At 46.9% G+C, this 21754-nt stretch overlaps 1 protein-coding gene across 1 annotated transcript in view; it reads left to right on the top strand.

Moving 5' to 3' along the window:
• Positions 1–21754, top strand: part of CLBA1 (clathrin binding box of aftiphilin containing 1) — a 116523-nt gene that overhangs the window by 56202 nt on the left and 38567 nt on the right. Inside the window, exons 4-5 of the mRNA XM_085626233.1 lie at positions 6159–6282; positions 7785–7904. Of these exons, the coding sequence (XP_085482359.1) occupies positions 6159–6282; positions 7785–7904 (244 nt within the window). The remainder of the gene's footprint in view (positions 1–6158; positions 6283–7784; positions 7905–21754) is intronic.

Here is a 21754-nt window from a genome sequence, read left to right as displayed (position 1 = left end):
TTGCTGACGGAGGAATGACCTCTCTGCCAACAACGTGTCTCCTCCCCGGACCACGGGGAGTCGCAGCCCAAGGGGCAGAGATCGCCGGGACGCCAGCGCCGGCGTCAGACGCGGTCGCGCAGGGGGCACCAATCATGAACATTGGCACTCAGGTCCTTGAGTGCGGTGGCTCCAGACCCTAGGAACTCCTCCAGCCGGTTGGGCTCTCGGCCCCGCAACAGGCATCGCTCCTCCGAGAGCTCAACAGGCATGTCTCTACCGATGGCCCAGGCGGACTCAGACCTTTCCCGTACACCTACTCTTTAATGGCAACGCAGTTAGACTTTAACGTATGTCCACCATGGGAGGGGTAGCAGTCATTATACTTTTGGTATGTCCTTATGAATATTTACAACATTAAAGCCGATGCACTGATTATCCGTTCTTCTGGAGGGGTCCTCCACACAACCAATACGAACGTTTTAGTTTGGTTTAGTTCCAAGGGGGTCGACAGATGCTTCCGTTCCCGAAGTATAGGGCGGGGGTAGGGGTAGGGGGTGGGTTTGGTTGGGTAGGGGGTTTTATTTGTTGTTGTGGAGAGCCAGGAATGTGTGCTCCCAATGTTTAGTTCAGTTTTATGTTGTTTTGCTGCACCACCGCTCACTCGGCACTTGGACTCTCTGTTATATGGGTCCACTATACATGGTCCTTCCCAGCAGAGCGCTTTCACATCTGCTCCAGGCCCGCATTTGCCACTGGCTTTCCAAGGCCCAATGAACCATTGTAACGACCTCCAGCCCCTATGAGTGATATACCATCTCCGAAAGCAGTCCTCCATATTTTATCCTGGAACGTAAATGGCCTCTAAGACCGCCACAAGCGAACGTCCGTATTGCGCTATGCACAACGCCTCAACATAGATGCGCTTTTGCTTCAGGAGACACACCTGATGGGTAACCACTGCGCCTTTCTAGCGTGTTATGGCTATGTTAGGTTTTGGCACTCGGGCTTTGCACGAGGTTCTCGTAGCGTGGCCATAATATTGAAGCGCATCCTTCCCTTTGTGCTGACGCAAGTTATTCACGACCCACAAGGCACGTTCGTGATCGTTTGCGGTACTCACGGGGGCACCCCCCTTAACCTTGTATCCATGTACTCACCCCCTCGATGCTCACCGCGACTCTAAAACAATCCACCGCTCTGCTGCCCACCCTCCCCTGGGGCCCACCGTCATTGGGGGCGGTCTCCTCCCCGCTTCTTGATACGATGGGCACCCCGTCTACTTCCAGGCTGGCGCAGGCAAAACAATTAACAAATTGGGCTGAATCCCTTGGCCTTTGCGACGCATGGCGAATCCGGCATCCACGCGCTAAACAGTTCACGCACACCTACGCTTCACATCAATCTTTATTCCATCTATGGACTGCACCATAATCCAAGATGTCCACATACTTCTGAGAGGTATCTCTGACTATTCCCCGCTGCTCCTTAGTACAGGGACTCCTCCCCCCAACTCCCGCCCAATGTAACGGTTGAATGCCTGGTTTCTTCAAGACAAGGAACTCCAGAAGGCGGCGGGAGTGGAGCTGAAGCATTACTTCGTCACTAATGCGTGTTCGGTTCCTTTCCTGGGTACCCTGTGGGAGGCGGGCAAGGCCACTATTCGTGGCTTCGCCAAAGGTCATGTCCAACGGCGGCGTTGGGCCCACCTGTTGCAGATCACCTCACTGGAGGCACAGGCCCTACGCCTTGAGCGCTCCCCCTCCACGGATGGCGACGCGGCTCAGGAGAGGCGCCTCACGAGTATTCGGAATGAAATTAAGCAACTCTCGCTGGAAGCAGCCAGGCACCTGTGGAGATCTTCCGTGGCCAGAGTTATGGTTGGGGTGATAAAAATGACACAATCTTACATAGGCTTGCCACATACCCCAGAGCGAACCGCATTATTCCAGAGATACTGGATCGGGGGGGGTTGATGCAGCAGTCCCCGGTGGCTATGGCTGGCGCATTCGCCGCCTTCTACCACCAACTCTATGCCAAACGGACCCTGACACAGACGCTCTGTGAGCTGATGGGCGAGACGGGTGCCCACCTCCCTCAGCTAGACTCTACTGCCCAAGCCGACCTTGACCGCCCAATTTTGCACGACGAGATTAACGAAGCTATCACGTCCACCTCGTCGGGTAAGACTCCTGGCCCGGACGGTCTCCCTCAGGAATACTATGCAACATACCGTGAGGCCCTTGTGCTCCGCTTCGCCAACCTGTATGCCGAGGCCTGGGAGAGAGGTTCCTTCCCGCCCGAGACAGATATAGCCACTATCGTTGTCCTTCCAAAGGCACAACCGCCATCTCCCCATTGTGCTGACTATCGTCCCATCTCCCTTATTAACACGGACGTTAAATTGTACGCTGCAATTCTTGCCCAACGGCTGAAGCCCTACCTTACCACATTGGTCCATCCGGACCAGTGCGGTTTCATGCCCCAGCGAGGAACCAGACATTGCATCCGACGGCTGCACCTGGCCCTGGCTCACCGCCAAGTGCTTTCCCCTTATTTGGCGCTCCTTCTCATCGATTTTGAGAAGGGGTTCGACTTCGTGGACTGGACGTACTTGGACGATGTGCTGGCAGCGATGGGTTTCGGTCCTAGCTTCCGTCAGCTGGTGGGGGTACTGTATACCCGGCCCCAGGCAAGCGTCTTGGTCAATGGGGTTCTTTCTGATGCCTTCCCCAATCAAAGGGGAACGAGGCAGGGATGCCCCCTCTCGCCTCTTCTCTTCGCTTTGGCGATGGAACCCCTAACGCCCCTGATTCGGTCCTAGAGTCTCGTTCGGGGGTGGGAGTGGCCCAACTCTAAAGTGGATAAGATCGTTCTCTATGCGGATGATGTCTTGCTTTTCTTAAATGACCCAGCTCAATCTGGTCCTCGTTGTCTCCAGATCCTGCATTTTTTTGGACAAACCTCCGACCTCCACATGGATGCTAATAAGTCGATCCTGGTCCCGCTCCATCTCTCCAGAGAATGTTTCGACTGGCAGTCTAGGATACCGCTTCGGCGTCAGTCCTTTAAATATCTTGGGGATTGGGTCACGCTCCTCCCGGAATTGGAATGGTCCCTTAATATCACCCCACTTGTGAAGAAGACTAAGGCGGATCTCCACAGATGGCAGACATTGCTGTTGAACCCTTTGGGGAGGGTCGCCTTGTTTAAAATGATGATTCTTCCCAGATTTCTCTACGTCCTCCAAAATACCCCCTTTTGCTTTCCACAGGTGTGGTTCGGGAGATAGACACTAGGGCTACTAAATTCTTATAGGGGGAGGCATGGCACGGATGGCGTTACGTACCTGTCAGATTCCATCATTCGACGGGGGCATGGGGATGACACATTTATACCTCTACTACCTAGCAACTCGTCTATTGAGTATTCATGACTGGTTCAATGGAGGGGTGGTCAGACCCAGCCTATATGCTTGAACTAAGTGAACTCGGCCTGCCCCAAATCCAATCCCTAATGTACGGGGAATCCATCCCGTCCACACTGCCTGACATCACACGCTCCGTGCTTTTAGCCTGGCGGGCTGCTTTACGGCGGCACACCAAATGTTCGGGAGGTCAGTGGGCTACAGGGGTTCCGACAGTGGGATCTTATTGGGATCTCTCAGCTTGGCGACGTGTGGGCGAGCAGCCATATGCGCTCCTTTAAGGATCTCCAATCCAAATATTCCCTGCATTCATCACAATTTTACAAATATCTACAACTGCAATATGCCCTCCACGTACATTTACCTGAGGACACTAGGATCCCTGAATATAGTCCCCCTGAGGCATGAACCATGTTGGGTGACCTGGGGAAGGGGGGTATTTCCCGCATTTACAAGACGCTGGTCAACAATACCCCGACTTCGCTCGACCGACTCAGGGACCAATGGGTGGGGTGGGTGGGTCCCCTGGATGAGGAGGACTGGTGAGATGCCCTCATGTCGCCCAAGATGGTCACCACATCCGCCAAACTCCGCCTGATTCAATTATACTATATACACACGGCCTACCTAACCCCACAGAGCCTGCATCGAGCCGGCCTCTGCCCATCCGCCTCATGCACAAGATGTGGCCAAGACCCAGCCGACTTCTTCCACATGGTATGGGCATGTCCCCGACTGGCGCAGTTCTGGGTAGAGATTGAAAATGAGTTGTCCGAGGTCCTGGGGTGGGAGGTTCCCACGATCCACTTCACTCCCTCTTAGGGATTACAGATGGACTAGACGGGCCCAGGAACGAGAAATTATTCTACAATACAGCCATGTTCGTGGCAAAACGGGATATAGTCGCCTCCTGGAAACTCCCTACACCACCAAGTTCTGATAAATGGTGAAGGGGGGTGGATTGGTGTGTGGCACAAGAAAAACCCATGTATGAGGCAGGGGGTTGTCCTAAGAAATACCGGAGGGTGTGGGGCAAATGGCTGGGTGCCGTGGAGTAGCATGTTCCTTCTACACAATGTTCTGTACTCACTGCGGGAGGGTAGGGTCTGCCTGCAATGTCTGTGTTCCTCCAACTGTAATGCGTCAATATTGGTATTATGCAATGTCGTGTCAATGGTGTTTGCATTCTGTTAAAACAATAAAATTGTTTATAAAAAAAAAAGAAAGGGCAGTGAAAAGAAATGTAGCCGAATAACTCATGTTATCTGGTGTTATTTGGAGCAAGCGTTCTAATAAATACATATTCACTTATTTATTAGAAAAAAATGTGAAGTTCAAATTCAAGTTTATTACCACAATCCAGCAAAATGGCCAAGACAAAAACAATTTTTACTGCCTCATAGATTACCTGTAACAAGTACTTTACACAGGGAAACAACTCTCGTAGTCACACTAACACCTTAAAATTATTTCACCTTTCTACCCAAATGTAACCCCTTCCATCCTGGTTTTGGATAAATATCTTTTTTTTAAATAAATACACGTGAGAAATGCCATGAATCTAGCTTGGACTCTTAAACCACTGAAATTCACCATCTATGTTGCACACAAAGCATGCCCGAAATAATGCAGCCCAGCATGTTCCATTCCTGCTCGAGTGTCTTTTTTGACTGTGCCATTAGCAGATAGGTGCTTTGCACATGGCGGGCAGCATGAGTTGTGTTGTGTGTTGTGTAAGGGTGGGCGTAACTGGCAGAGTTTCACTCCACTTAATTCCAAAGAGTTAAAGAAAACTCTGCAATATTCTATGGAGTTCCATGAATGGGCGGAATTAGGCATGTCGTACTTCTTGCGCTGACTTTAGCACCGGGAGTTTGATCCGCGCTGAAAAATCAGCGTGAACGTCACCACGTGACGTACCACAGGGCGCTGCTTCTCGAGTTGATTTTTCTGCTGCTTAAGTAGATTTTCTACTCGATCAGCAGCTTTCTGAGCACGAATCGTCGCGACCTTCTGCATTTAGGAAGTCTCTACTGATGCCCTCCTAGTGACTGAACTTCTCGCTAGGGGACAACAAATCTTGCTCATGTTCGCCAACGTATCATTGATAAGCCGCGAGCGAAAAAAAACTCAGCGGCGCAGCGGTTGGCGGAATTTGGCTGGAACTCTGCATTACATGCATAACGCAGAGTGGCCAAATCTGAGCCAACTCCGCCGGCAGAGCAGAATTTATCGCCTACCTTTAGTGTTGTGTGCGGCAGAAAGCATAACTGGCGAATTTCAGTGGTCATGTTTTTGAGCCTGATCCATATCTGTTTCTAACCGTGTTTCTTTCAGTGAATTTATCGTTTGTTTTTAAGATGCACATTTTTCCGAACCCCCACTACACACAGCCTTCTGATGTAAGTAATGTCTGCAGGCTCAATAATCTGTTTATTGTATCAAGTCTGAACTGCTTATAGGAGGATAGTGACTGTGTAACAGACCAAATGTTCTCTGGCAAACCACTGTATGTCGCTTGAAGTTTGCTGATAGTTTTGTGAAAGGGCATTTCCATGTTCGAAATGTAGGGGCACAAACATGCTTGCAACACATTTTAATGTTCTTTCCAGCCTCCTTTAGTTATTTGCAGCTAAACAGGGACTGATTGGTTAGTAAATCACATGGTATGCCTTGGAATTTAACAAATGTTTAGTCCGCTCAAAGGATTGAACTGCAGATTAACTTGATTTTCCGCCTGTTTATTTTTCAGCATGGAGTTTTCGAACGTTTGGAGAATGGTCCATGATGCAAGGATTTCGCCAGGTTTGGAATACTCTTGCAGAGAGTCGCGCAACAACCTCCTTCAAGCTCTTGGAGTAGATTCCAGACAAAAGGTATTTCCTTCTTTGCTGTATTGCCCAATTGTCCTTTGTCTTTCCATTGGTTGCAGTCTCTCTGTAGCTTTGCAACCTGGAAACTGTAAGTGTTTCATTAACTAGTTTACCTGAAACATTTTGAAGATACCGTCATGGCAATTGTGATAAGCCCTTTCAAAGTAAATCCAAAACGTGTGAAGATTGCAGTCTCGGTTTGAGGAGAGTGACAGCTACGCGACCATCTGAACATTATCTGGGTCTGGTGGCTCAGTGGACTAATGCATTCACTACAGGGGCCTGTGTTCGACCTCATGGTCACATGTTCAAATCCTGGGGGGTCCACTTAGCCTTTCATCTATCTGAGGTCGATAAAATGAGTACCAATGAGCTAGGTAACATGTGCTTTAAATATAATGTTATGTTTTTCAGCCAGACTGGACTAGAAAGTTGATAGAGTAATACGAAGTGACTACTGTCATAAGCAATTGCTTAGAAAAAATAAATAAATATTGTAGCCCGGCCTATCTGACATTAGTTCATTTTAATTAAAGTAATCTCTTTCCATGCCCACTGCAAACAAAAGTGGTGGAAAAGATCTTGACCTACATTTGTTTTCTTGCTGTAAAAGAAGAGGCTAGGGCAACTATCTGTTTTACCTGGGTAGCAGTGCCGCTGCAGATGATATTGCACTAATCCCAGTAACTGTTATCTCACAAATTTAAAACAATACCTCATATCATTGGTTTTCATAAATCAGAAACAGGTTGTTGGGAGGAATTTTTGTAGAGTGCAATGATTGCAGATTGTTAATGCGATTAGTATTATTTCATTATTTATTATTTCGGTTTTTAAAAGTGGAATGTTCATAATTGGGAAACATCCTTTACCACGCAACCATTACAACGCGGTATGGTTACATCGCGGTCGTGACAACGCAAGTCGTTACACCGACTTGCACTGGAGGGCGCTCTAGACTAAGGAATAGTGTGAATTACTATTCCAACACCTTCCCTACTGTACGTAGACTGGAGTTGGAATAGCAATTCGCACTATTCCTAAATCCAGCGCCCTCCAACGCAAGTCGATGTAATGACTTGCGTTGTCACGACCGCGATGTAACATACCGCGTTGTGATGGTAAGCGTTGTATCATCATACATCCTTCATAATTGCATGACTGACAGTGATCAGAAAGGCAACCTGGAATAATAAACCAAAACGTATATTTCTAAATTACATGGGTGTGCTGACAGTCTTCTATGAAGTACTTTTATGTTATTAGAACTTATCAAAATCCCCCAATGTCTACCATTCTGCAAGTAGTTACAATCTTATAAGACAAATTACAGTGAATCACCTACTTCTGATTTACCCTGTTCATCTCGTTTTTCTCTCCGAAATAAGTCTTACAAAAGTTACTGGCTTAAAAAGAGTTCTCTCATACGACCCTGAGATAATGCAATGTGACAATAATGAAGGTCTATCTGAAAGTGTTTTGCTAATGTTTTTCATTTTGTTTAGGATGCAACGGCAGAGCTAGATCCAATTACTGAAAGTAGCAACAAAATCGAAGCCCTAGTGCCTCCTCCCAAGTTGAACGGCTTCAAAGCTGGTGCCTCTAAAACTCTAATTCAGACCAAGGTAAATACTTTCTTGATAGGAGATGTACTCTAGTTCTTTTGTCTTTATGAAGATTGTATAAACACGACACAATTCACAAAGGAAAAACATACATTTATGTTTGTCCATACATTTGAATTAAATTCACATTGTTTTCTTAGAATTCTCATAAAATCTATCACCAAGATATTCACATGCACAATATTGCCAAGATAGAGTTGAAACAGTAAATTTACATTCCACTATGTATGCTTTTCTTAGCGAGATTGTGCAAATCAATATCATGAAGTCTATATTGTTGCAGATCGGCATTATTGTGATCGATATTCTGAGAAGCATCCCTCCAGGAAAGTAGCAGCAGGCACATAATTCCAGCACTACTCGTGAATAAATGTAGCAGGTTTACATTTATACATGCAGAAATTCCTGCTATGTTAAAAATTCCTAACTGGGAACATATTTTTCCTGGTGGAGAAAACCCTTCCTTCTGCAGAATGGGAATGTAGCTTCCAAAAGTGTATAAATAACCACCAGTTTGCGGGTGTTCATTTTTGTCTTTAAATGGCCACTCCTAACTGCTGTGAGGATACTTCTTCTTTCATAAAACATGAATTCACACTTGTAAATCAAGACTTTTGCCCACCAAAGTGTACATTAGGTGCCCATGTTTATTTTATGATTCTCCTGGCCACTGTTTATTCAGAGTCTCATTAATTAATGCCACACTTTTTTTTAAAGCAGCAAATGTGATTGAGTCAATTTATCTACACAATGCATTAATTTGAGGACCATCACAGAGTAGGGAATGCAAGGGGGGGGGGAAATGGACTGAAAAAAATTATAACTTTAGGGCTGAATGGACAAGTTGATGTTTGAAAATGTAGTAGTAAAGGGATTTTTTTATTTGTAATTTGTTTCTGTCTCCAAGATTTGTGCACTTACTGATAGCCTGACAAGTAGGGAGAACAAATTCTGACCTTATTTCTTATAGATGCCATGCTGAAGCTTCTCGGGTATTCCTCTCTTCCCACAGACACAGAAATATCCCCATGCCCCCTAATAGTTCCAGAAAACTTTCAGTTAAATGGTCTGGGTACCAGATTGTTCTAGAGCAAATCTGAGAACAGCCGCAAGGATCAGGACTGCACAAATCGACTCCATGGCTGTTTAAAGCTTCACTTGCACCATGAAGTCACTTTCTATGTACTGTGTGTCACAAACCCAGTGGAACCAGATTTACACCATTTTTTTCACTATAATCGCTCTTTATGATTCCCTTTTTGACATGTGGTTAGAATGTGATAGACTGCATTTAAACTCTGTTGGGATTATAAACAACAGAGTTTGTGTCAGGGACATATCACCAGCATAGGTGGTGTTTGAGTTGAAAAACACCCTGGGGTGTCAAAATAACCACAACTATGTCACTAAGGGAAAGTAGGTCAGGGTGTTTTTGGACTTGCCTTGGCCTTGCACTGCACAAAGAAATATTGGTCCTGAGCCGTTCACACCTGCAGATCCAACTGAAGTACCCACATTAGAATCAGACTCCACATGACTCTGAAGAATTTGAATGTAGCCAATTGAAGTTAGGTCAGTACAATAAGAGGAAGTGGTTTGATTGAAAGTTCTCTTAAATTTCCATTTGGCATTCTTGTTAGGATTTAAATGCACACAAATATCAGAGGTTTCCCAGGTGCCACTTCCCCATTCCTCATCTTGTGAGAGGTTCATGCCATCCATGGAAGCATGAAGATTAGTAACCTTCTCCAGCACTTCCTAATTTGAGGACTTTTTACCTCCACTTTGCAGCTATTCAGAGACACTCCTCCTCCTTCTGCAATTCCTTCTGTCAACATCTACAAGAGGTCTGCCCCTACTGTACAAACAGTTTTCAGCAACAGTCTCCAGTCCCTAATTTCCGATAACACATACCAACATCCTCTGCACCTGCAGGTGGTACCTACTCAAACTTCATGGTCACAAACTGTAAAGCGTAGAGGTCCATATTCATCGAGGTTGCCATAAAGTCACTTACAATTTGGACCACAAGACTGAATGTGTTATTTTGTCCCTCTCTGCCCATTACACTAGAGAGTGAGTCAGAGGCATAGCTTCCATTAGTACAGCAAGTATAGTGGCACTGTGGCTCAGAGGCCCAAGGTGCCCACTCACTCAGGATTATTGCTGTATTTCACAGTTCAAAATGTGGCTTGGGTGTCCATTACCTTCCTTACACTGTGGTGAATGACACATTGGCTACACCACTGCATGGATGAGTGGTGAGGTAGCAGCGCTACCCTACTGCATAGGCTCGCTGATCTCTCGCATAGTAAATGGGAAATGGTCATTTCAGATTAATGAGGCCCCTAACGTCTACTTTCACAGTGATAATGGCTGCAGGAAAATGACCCTTTTTGCGTGGTCACCACCAATATTTGCTGGATTTTTTTGTGTTGTTTTTGTGCACTGGTCTTTGCTAACCAGGCCTCAGTGCATGTGCTATGACCCCCAAAAAATTTCGAAATTGACTACTCTCCTGATTGGAACATTTAACTTATCTATGAGTCCCTAGTATATGGTCCAAAAGTGTACCACGGGCCTGTAAGTTAAATGCCATTAGTGGACTGCAGCACATACTGAACTACCAATACAGTGGCAATGCAGAGAATGTCTCCAGGCCTGCCCTTGCAACTTGCCAAAATAAAACTTTTGCCATGCCTAATTCCTTTTTAGTCACCCATAAGGTAGCTCTAAATGCCCATAGGTCAGGTTGTATAGTATTCAAAAAGATGAGACATAAATAGTCCATGTTTTACTTGTCCTGGCAGCAAAAAAGCTCCAAAGTTGCCTTTCATTGTGGTGAGTCTCACACTCACATTGGAAAAATATTGGGTTCCATTGTAACATAGTATAATGCTTAACTTCAGTTTTGGAGCAGCTAGAAAAATGATACAAGGACTCATTTTAATAGTAATTTCAAAATCAACTTAATGGTGAAGTCGTATATTATGTTACTATTTGAAAATTACATTTTAGAAAGTATTACTTTTTCTGTCTGATCCAAATGTGTCATTTTTTACCAAAACCATGTCTCAAATTTTTGGTCACTAGGGTTTTGCGTCAAAAAGTATGGGTGTTTGCATGGGAGAACCCATATAACGCCCCTCCTTGATGCTGAATAAGGCAAAGCAGTGCCTTAAGCTGCTTTGCGTTGCTTTTAGGCAACTTTCCAGCTGGAAAGTAAATAACAAAAACAAATTGGTGGTTGCCTGTGTCACTTTTGTGACGCAAACACAACGCAAATCATGGGTAAATCAAGCCCTCTCTGTCTATGGAGAAATGCATTGATACATCAGGGCCTTGATTTCGATTTGTCATAAAATGAACAATGACGCCTGGCTTTTATCTGTGAAAAATCTGGATTGTATTAGAAAGAAGTGAGGCTGTGCTCTTAAAGTCTTGGTTGTGGTACAATTACACTGTTATGGAAAACGAGAATACAGTTTAATCGTGAACAAAGCAGGTCAGTGGCTACTCCAATTTGAAGGTGAACCATCAATTCAATTCTTTTTTTTTTTTAAATAGTGATAGCACGAAAGTTTACAGAGGCCATTTTCTAGTGTTGAATCCACAATTAAGCATAAATAACATCTTGAAATTAGTATTTTCAGATCATGCGTCCCAACATTTTGCAAGCCAGTATTTCCCATCAGTGATGACCCTCAACATATTGAACAGGTGTACCACTGAGGCTGTGATTGTCCAGCCCCTGATGGGGTCACATTCAAAACCTTTTCAAAGATTATGGTAACTGTGTGCCTGTTTAGAATATAGTTACTTAGGAGGTGGCTGGGCTGCTCCAAAATATAATGATCTACTAGGTAACCGCTACTTCTCAATATGAGGCAAACCAAAGAATAGACACAAACAGCAGGTCTCAGAGTGGCAGCAGCAAGGCTTTCAGGATGAACACATGGAATATCACCTGAGTGAACAAGCTGTCAAAACTCGCATAGTCATTCACTCTTCCACCTTTGCGTTTCTCTTAGTGACTTAAGCACCTGCTCCAGAGATCTGTCTGTAACACGTGCTGAGAAAGATGAAATGAGGTACTAGTCTGCCCTGCTGGAGCATCACATTTGAGAGCACCTTGGTCTGTATCATGATGGTCTGTGCTTGTGCAGTGCAGAGCAGAGCAGAGCTGAGCTTCTGTGTATATGCCTGCAAGGCACAAAATGAATTCATTTAACCAAATATTTCTCAAAGTTAATGCTTTTATTTTCAGACAGCAAAGCTCATACACAGAAAGAAGCAACCATTGCTCACTGTTTCCGAGCTGTACTAGCTATAGTGAACCAATCTAATATTCACTTTTCTAATATAACCGTTCATGCCTCAGCTATAAATAAAGGGGCAGTGAGCAACACTTGCAGCAGGACAAGGAGTTACACACACCCCATCCAACCACACACAAACTCAGTGTCCCATCCAAATACTCACCCAACTAATCAATAACTAATATACACAGTCATGTAGTTAGTGACCAACTGATGCAGCATGTTATACAACAACAGAGACAGTGATGCACACATTCACATAGTTTAGTTACTAATCCATGTATTAAGTGAGACACTTTTAATTACCCACTTAAGCCGTCACACAGCTACTAAATCCTCCATCCAGACAGTTATATATCCACTCAATCTTCAATACAGATTGGTATATGTATAATACATATATAAATTTCAAACTAAACCACGTTCACTGGATGATGTCATCAGTGATGTCATTTGAGATGTCATCAGTGATGTCACTGACCATGTCATGAATGATGTAATATGTGACATGATCAGCAGTGCATTGCAGGCACGCGAGTTATAGTTAGCAGAACTAACTATAACGGAGGAATTTCTATGGTTTTGTACGAGTGAAATGTCCAGCTAACTATAACACCCCTGAAACCTATGGTTTTTTCAGTGAATATATATATATATATATATATATATATATATATATATATATATATATATATATATATATATATATATATATATATATATATATATATATAACGTCCAGCCTCCCTTTTACTCAAAAAAGAGTGTGACACAGCTCCGGGGGAAAAAACAGCGGCTTTATTGATTTTCTGCGCTGGTAATGCAATGTCCCTGAAACGCTGGGCAGACGCGTTTCAGACTTTGATGGCCTCATCAGTGCCCGTTTCAGCTGCCTCGCTGTTCCTGGGGGTCCCTTATGTCGATGTAGAAGACTGTGGCCACTCCTACTCACGTGGTCACTTGCCCCTCCTTCGCCTCACAGGTGTAAGGCATCTCGCGCTGCCTGCAACACCAATGCATGCTGGGCAACTGAGTCCTCCCATTGGAACCTCTACAGTGAGAGGGTTACCAAAGCAACAAGTGATGCCTCCAAACGTTGTTGGACGGTAGTCCCACGCCGCAGTAGCCGGATTGCAGGTAAGTCCGTTCTTCGTACCCCTTCTCAGGCAAACGCAATTTGCCTCCTCTCTCCCCTTGTGTCAGTTGCCTCCAAATGGGAATCACACACCGGGGGGTGGGGGGTACGCGCTGTATTGAATACTACCACAAAAGTTGCAGGTCAGGCGCGTTCCTCCAGACCGAGAGGGCGTGTCACTTGGCCAGCACCTGCAAGCTGGCAAAAACACAACGTCCAGCCTCCCTTTTATTAAAAAAAGAGTGTGACACAGCTCTGGGGGAAAAAACAGCGGCTTTATTGATTTTCTGCGCTGGTAATGCAATGTCCCTGAAACGCTGGGCAGACGCGTCTCAGCCTTTGATGGCCTCATCAGTGCCCGTTTCAGCTGCCTCGCTGTTCCTGGGGGTCCCTTATGTCGATGTAGAAGACTGTGGCCACTCCTACTCACGTGGTCACTTGCCCCTCCTTCGCCTCACAGGTGTAAGGCATCTCGCGCTGCCTGCAACACTAATGCATGCTGGGCAACTGAGTCCTCCCATTGGAACCTCTACAGTGAGAGGGTTACCAAAGCAGCAAGTGATGCCTCCAAACGTTGTTGGACGGTAGTCCCACGCTGCAGTAGCCGGATTACAGGTAAGTCCGTTCTTCGTCCCCCTTCTCAGGCAAACGCAATTTGCCTCCTCTCTCCCCTTGTGTCAGTTGCCTCCAAATGGGAATCACACACCGGGGGGGGGGGTACGCGCTGTATTGAATACTACCACAAAAGTTGCAGGTCAGGCGCGTTCCTCCAGACCGAGAGGGCGTGTCACTTGGCCAGCACCTGCAAGCTGGCAAAAACACAACGTCCAGCCTCCCTTTTACTCAAAAAAGAGTGTGACACAGCTCCGGGGGAAAAAACAGCAGCTTTATTGATTTTCTGCGCTGGTAATGCAATGTCCCTGAAACGCTGGGCAGACGCGTTTCAGCCTTTGATGGCCTCATCAGTGCCCGTTTCAGCTGCCTCGCTGTTCCTGGGGGTCCCTTATGTCGATGTAGAAGACTGTGGCCACTCCTACTCACGTGGTCACTTGCCCCTCCTTCGCCTCGCAGGTGTAAGGCATCTCGCGCTGCCTGCAACACCAATGCATGCTGGGCAACTGAGTCCTCCCATTGGAACCTCTACAGTGAGAGGGTTACCAAAGCAGCAAGTGATGCCTCCAAACGTTGTTGGACGGTAGTCCCACGCCGCAGTAGCCGGATTGCAGGTAAGTCCGTTCTTCGTCCCCCTTCTCAGGCAAACGCAATTTGCCTCCTCTCTCCCCTTGTGTCAGTTGCCTCCAAATGGGAATCACACACTGGGGGGGGTACGCGCTGTATTGAATACTACCACAAAAGTTGCAGGTCAGGCGCGTTCCTCCAGACCGAGAGGGCGTGTCACTTGGCCAGCACCTGCAAGCTGGCAAAAACACAACGTCCAGCCTCCCTTTTACTCAAAAAAGAGTGTGACACAGCTCCGGGGGAAAAAACAGCGTCTTTATTGATTTTCTGCGCTGGTAATGCAATGTCCCTGAAACGCTGGGCAGATGCGTTTCAGCCTTTGATGGCCTCAACAGTGCCCGTTTCAGCTGCCTCGCTGTTCCTGGGGGTCCCTTATGTCTATGTAGAAGACTGTGGCCACTCCTACTCACGTGGTCACTTGCCCCTCCTTCGCCTCACAGGTGTAAGGCATCTCGCGCTGCCTGCAACACCAATGCATGCTGGGCAACTGAGTCCTCCCATTGGAACCTCTACAGTGAGAGGGTTACCAAAGCAGCAAGTGATGCCTCCAAACGTTGTTGGACGGTAGTCCCACGCCGCAGTAGCCGGATTGCAGGTAAGTCCGTTCTTCGTCCCCCTTCTCAGGCAAACGCAATTTGCCTCCTCTCTCCCCTTGTGTCAGTTGCCTCCAAATGGGAATCACACACCGGGGGGGGGGTACGCGCTGTATTGAATACTACCACAAAATTTGCAGGTCAGGCGCATTCCTCCAGACCGAGAGGGCGTGTCACTTGGCCAGCACCTGCAAGCTGGCAAAAACACAACGTCCAGCCTCCCTTTTATTCAAAAAAGAGTGTGACACAGCTCTGGGGGAAAAAACAGCGGCTTTATTGATTTTCTGCGCTGGTAATGCAATGTCCCTGAAACGCTGGGCAGACGCGTCTCAGCCTTTGATGGCCTCATCAGTGCCCGTTTCAGCTGCCTCGCTGTTCCTGGGGGTCCCTTATGTCGATGTAGAAGACTGTGGCCACTCCTACTCACGTGGTCACTTGCCCCTCCTTCGCCTCACAGGTGTAAGGCATCTCGCGCTGCCTGCAACACCAATGCATGCTGGGCAACTGAGTCCTCCCATTGGAACCTCTACAGTGAGAGGGTTACCAAAGCAGCAAGTGATGCCTCCAAACGTTGTTGGACGGTAGTCCCACGCTGCAGTAGCCGGATTACAGGTAAGTCCGTTCTTCGTCCCCCTTCTCAGGCAAACGCAATTTGCCTCCTCTCTCCCCTTGTGTCAGTTGCCTCCAAATGGGAATCACACACCGGGGGGGGGGGGGTACGCGCTGTATTGAATACTACCACAAAAGTTGCAGGTCAGGCGCGTTCCTCCAGACCGAGAGGGCGTGTCACTTGGCCAGCACCTGCAAGCTGGCAAAAACACAACGTCCAGCCTCCCTTTTACTCAAAAAAGAGTGTGACACAGCTCCGGGGGAAAAAACAGCAGCTTTATTGATTTTCTGCGCTGGTAATGCAATGTCCCTGAAACGCTGGGCAGACGCGTTTCAGCCTTTGATGGCCTCATCAGTGCCCGTTTCAGCTGCCTCGCTGTTCCTGGGGGTCCCTTATGTCGATGTAGAAGACTGTGGCCACTCCTACTCACGTGGTCACTTGCCCCTCCTTCGCCTCACAGGTGTAAGGCATCTCGCGCTGCCTGCAACACCAATGCATGCTGGGCAACTGAGTCCTCCCATTGGAACCTCTACAGTGAGAGGGTTACCAAAGCAGCAAGTGATGCCTCCAAACGTTGTTGGACGGTAGTCCCACGCCGCAGTAGCCGGATTGCAGGTAAGTCCGTTCTTCGTCCCCCTTCTCAGGCAAACGCAATTTGCCTCCTCTCTCCCCTTGTGTCAGTTGCCTCCAAATGGGAATCACACACCGGGGGGGGTACGCGCTGTATTGAATACTACCACAAAAGTTGCAGGTCAGGCGCGTTCCTCCAGACCGAGAGGGCGTGTCACTTGGCCAGCACCTGCAAGCTGGCAAAAACACAACGTCCAGCCTCCCTTTTACTCAAAAAAGAGTGTGACACAGCTCCGGGGGAAAAAACAGCGGCTTTATTGATTTTCTGCGCTGGTAATGCAATGTCCCTGAAACGCTGGGCAGATGCGTTTCAGCCTTTGATGGCCTCAACAGTGCCCGTTTCAGCTGCCTCGCTGTTCCTGGGGGTCCCTTATGTCTATGTAGAAGACTGTGGCCACTCCTACTCACGTGGTCACTTGCCCCTCCTTCGCCTCACAGGTGTAAGGCATCTCGCGCTGCCTGCAACACCAATGCATGCTGGGCAACTGAGTCCTCCCATTGGAACCTCTACAGTGAGAGGGTTACCAAAGCAGCAAGTGATGCCTCCAAACGTTGTTGGACGGTAGTCCCACGCCGCAGTAGCCGGATTGCAGGTAAGTCCGTTCTTCGTCCCCCTTCTCAGGCAAACGCAATTTGCCTCCTCTCTCCCCTTGTGTCAGTTGCCTCCAAATGGGAATCACACACCGGGGGGGGGGGGTACGCGCTGTATTGAATACTACCACAAAATTTGCAGGTCAGGCGCATTCCTCCAGACCGACAGGGCGTGTCACTTGGCCAGCACCTGCAAGCTGGCAAAAACACAACGTCCAGCCTCCCTTTTCCTCCAAAAAGAGTGTGACACAGCTCCGGGGGAAAAAACAGCGGCTTTATTGATTTTCTGCGCTGGTAATGCAATGTCCCTGAAATGCTGGGCAGACGCGTTTCAGCCTTTGATGGCCTCATCAGTGCCCGTTTCAGCTGCCTCGCTGTTCCTGGGGGTCCCTTATATCGATGTAGAAGAAAGTGGTCACTCCTACTCACGTGGTCACTTGCCCCTCCTTCGCCTCACAGGTGTAAGGCATCTCGCGCTGCCTGCAACACCAATGCATGCTGGGCAACTGAGTCCTCCCATTGGAACCTCTACAGTGAGAGGGTTACCAAAGCAGCAAGTGATGCCTCCAAACGTTGTTGGACGGTAGTCCCACGCCGCAGTACCCGGATTGCAGGTAAGTCCGTTCTTCGTCCCCCTTCTCAGGCAAACGCAATTTGCCTCCTCTCTCCCCTTGTGTCAGTTGCCTCCAAATGGGAACCACACACCTGGGGGGGTACGCGCTGTATTGAATACTGCCACAAAAGTTGCAGGTCAGGCGCGTTCCTCCAGACCGAGAGGGCGTGTCACTTGGTCAGCACCTGCAAGCTGGCAAAAACACAACGTCCAGCCTCCCTTTTACTCAAAAAAGAGTGTGACACAGCTCCGGGGGCAAAAACAGCGGCTTTATTGATTTTCTGCGCTGGTAATGCAATGTCCCTGAAACGCTGGGCAGACACGTTTCAGCCTTTGATGGCCTCATCAGTGCCTGTTTCAGCTGCCTCGCTGTTCCTGGGGGTCCCTTATGTCGATGTAGAAGACTGTGGCCACTCCTACTCACGTGGTCACTTGCCCCTCCTTCGCCTCACAGGTGTAAGGCATATCGCGCTGCCTGCAACATCAATGCATGCTGGGCAACTGAGTCCTCCCATTGGAACCTCTACAGTGAGAGGGTTACCAAATCAGCAAGTGATGCCTCCAAACGTTGTTGGACGGTAGTCCCACGCCGCAGTAGCCGGATTGCAGGTAAGTCCGTTCTTCGTCCCCCTTCTCAGGCAAACGCAATTTGCCTCCTCTCTCCCCTTGTGTCAGTTGCCTCCAAATGGGAATCACACACCGGGGGGGGGTACGCGCTGTATTGAATACTACCACAAAAGTTGCAGGTCAGGCGCGTTCCTCCAGACCGAGAGGGCGTGTCACTTGGCCAGCACCTGCAAGTTGGCAAAAACACAACGTCCAGCCTCCCTTTTACTCAAAAAAGAGTGTGACACAGCTCCGGGGGAAAAAAACAGCGGCTTTATTGATTTTCTGCGTTGGTAATGCAATGTCCCTGAAACGCTGGGCAGACGCGTTTCAGCCTTTGATGGCCTCATCAGTGCCCGTTTCAGCTGCCTCGCTGTTCCTGGGGGTCCCTTATGTGGATGTAGAAGACTGTGGCCACTCCTACTCACGTGGTCACTTGCTCCTCCTTCGCCTCACAGGTGTAAGGCATCTCGCGCTGCCTGCAACACCAATGCATGCTGGGCAACTGAGTCCTCCCATTGGAACCTCTACAGTGAGAGGGTTACCAAAGCAGCAAGTGATGCCTCCAAACGTTGTTGGACGGTAGTCCCACGCCGCTGTAGCCAGATTGCAGGTAAGTCCGTTCTTCGTCGCTGGACGTTGTGTTTTTGCCAGCTTGCAGGTGCTGGCCAAGTGACACGCCCTCTCGGTCTGGAGGAACGCACCTGACCTGCAACTTTTGTGGTAGTATATATATATATTTTAACACTTACTGAACCATTTGCCCTAAGATGGCCTTGCCTCTGAGTTACCGTGTTTGGTCACCAGCACGACATGAATATGCCCTATATACGTTACACCGGGGATAGTACTAGATCCCCTGCTCACTGTACCTGCCATCATCTGTTCGTTTGACTATCAGTCCTTCAGTACTCTATATTTATTTAAGCACCTATTCACTATTCTTTTTTATTTGCACTATGTTTACGTACTTCGGACTAGGGGGAACAATATGCATACTCTGTGATCTTAATGAGAATTCATTTTAAGTATGATGACCATATCTATTTATTATTTTTATAGGTATGTGAACTATAGACTGTTTTATTCTTTTTTACAGACGACATTTTGATTACCTCTGTTAAAAACTTCATCTTGGGTAGACCTAGGCATTCATGCTGTTACTACTTGTGAATTCATGTCAAATGGGTTTATGTATATTGTCAACATATTTCTGTTACCCTCTAATGTATCTGTCGTCTATGTCTATGAAAGTAACCCCCTCCCATGTGACCGACCCATGTGATGTTGTACGTATTCAGCACCAGCACTTTAAATCTGTGGCTTTGTGAGCGTAACGCTGTCATGTGAACAAGGCTCCGTGAGAGCCGAAACGTTATGGCCGTCGCTCTGGGTGAATAAAAGAAAATAAGCACCTTAAATTGGTTTGTGTACCGACTTCTTTGGCGTCAGCAGGAGTTTTGAAGCTGTGGAGCTGGTTGATTTGATATATATATATATATACACACACCCCCAGATACTGGAAAGACAAAGGTTAACGGGACGTTATAGTTAGGTGAAATGTCAGTTAAAACATAGTGTTTTAAGACTAAGGAACATTCAAATTCATCAGTTCTAGTTGTCTCAAGTAACTGTAACTCGTGCAGCAAAGTAACTATTACTTTAGCCCCCGCCATGCACAGTGTTTTCATCAATTAAGTAATTTCACAAGTTGCAGTGATCTTGCCAATTATGTAATAGAACATTTCATGAGAGATGTAATATTTGAAGCAATTAGTAGTGCATGGGGAGGGTGTAAGTTATAGCTATTACAAATATTTTTTTACCTTAATTTCTCATCCAGTGAATGTGTTTTTCTGAAAATTACATATGTTTTATATATGTATATCTCAAGGTCGATGGAAGAATAAATGTGTATATAAGTGTCTAAATGGATGATTTGTTTTTGAAAAATTGATTGTATAACTGACTGATTAAGTGTATCTTAGTGAATACATGGCTTAGTGAGTAATGTTTAAATGTGTAAATATCTGTATCAGTCTCTCACTTTGTGTATATGTGGCTGCATGGGTTGGTGAGTAGCTACATGAGTGTCTATATAGGTTATTAGTTGGTTTTTTGAGTATCAGTATGAGTGTCTGTATGGTTCGGTGGGGGGTATTACGTAGTGCATAGGTGCATGAATGAGTGACTCACTGTTTGTATGTGTTGAAGACAGCATGTGTGCAGGACTGTATGGATGGATGAGTGTGTGCATGGGTGTGTTAGTGAGTGATAGACTGTCTCAATAGTGTCTTTATGAGTAACTACATATGTTTTAAACTAGTATATGTGACTATTGGTGTATATAAGTGAGTATATGTGAAAGTGAGAGATTGAAAGAGTTCCTGTATGAATAAGTATGTGTTTCTATAAGTGATTGTTTAAAAGACTAAGGGCCTCATGTAGGTAGCCAAATACCGGTCGGTAACGGCCGATTTTCGGTAAATATGCCGTTACCGACCGGTATTCAGACAAGTGAGATGTAGGAGTCCAAAAACGACTATTCGGTAAATATGAGGCGGTAAATACCGAATCATATTTACCGAATTCTAAAATACCGAATCAGATTTACCGAATACATACTTAACGAATCGGTAAATATGAAGTGGTAAATATGAAGTGGTAAAAATTAAAATGACATGTAGGAGCACTCGGTAATTAAGAAATCCAAGAAAATCGGTAAATAAGAGTCGGTAATTAACACGGATTGAAAGCAGGTGGTAACCATCAACAGTGCATATAAGCAATCCCAAAATGCAACAGCGTGGACAACATGGCCGCTATGTATGTCATTGCAAGGCGCCTACGTCTACAGGCAGCAGGACTGAGGGTTTGGCGACGGGAGGAACGCATCTACAGACAGAAAGTTGTCTGCTGCAATAATGTTCTTTTTCCACCCCCGCATGGGCGGCTGGATGTTTCCATCTGGCCGTCGATTCCAACCTTGAAAGCAGAGTTCAACAAGTTGTGCAGAATAAGAGCGCTATTGTCCCAAAAAGAGGTGCCTTTGACTTCCTCTCGTGAAACATTTGTCCTTCACGTTGCTAATTCGCGCACTGAGGTACAGGCGCTTCTGAATACTGACCTCCCCCTGCATTTCGGCTCTTTGATCCATACTATTTTCAATACCTCGTCCACGACCGGCCTGGCTCATTTTTTTAAACTTGTGGGCTCGGGTCTCGTGACCTCTTTCCAAACTATTTTTTGTGTGATTCCGGCATTTCTTCATTCACTTTTCTCGAGCATCTTTGGAGGTGTCCCGCTGCTTCTGGCGCTAGTGGCAGGTGTGCTGCTTTTCCATTTTTGTACTCCGGAATGGCTGCTCCTTCTGTGCCACACGAGCACCTGTCCCGTCTGCATCTTCTTCGTGATAGGATGCTTGACTTTTATGGTACTTTGCCATTGGCGACTTTGAGCCTGGCTTATGGATTATCCTTCAGGTATTCCTACTTCACCTGCGTACAACCTGTAT

The sequence above is a fragment of the Triturus cristatus genome, chromosome 9 (assembly GCF_964204655.1).
Source record: "Triturus cristatus chromosome 9, aTriCri1.1, whole genome shotgun sequence".
Taxonomy (NCBI): domain Eukaryota; kingdom Metazoa; phylum Chordata; class Amphibia; order Caudata; family Salamandridae; genus Triturus; species Triturus cristatus.
This window is presented reverse-complemented; position numbering and strand designations above follow the sequence as displayed.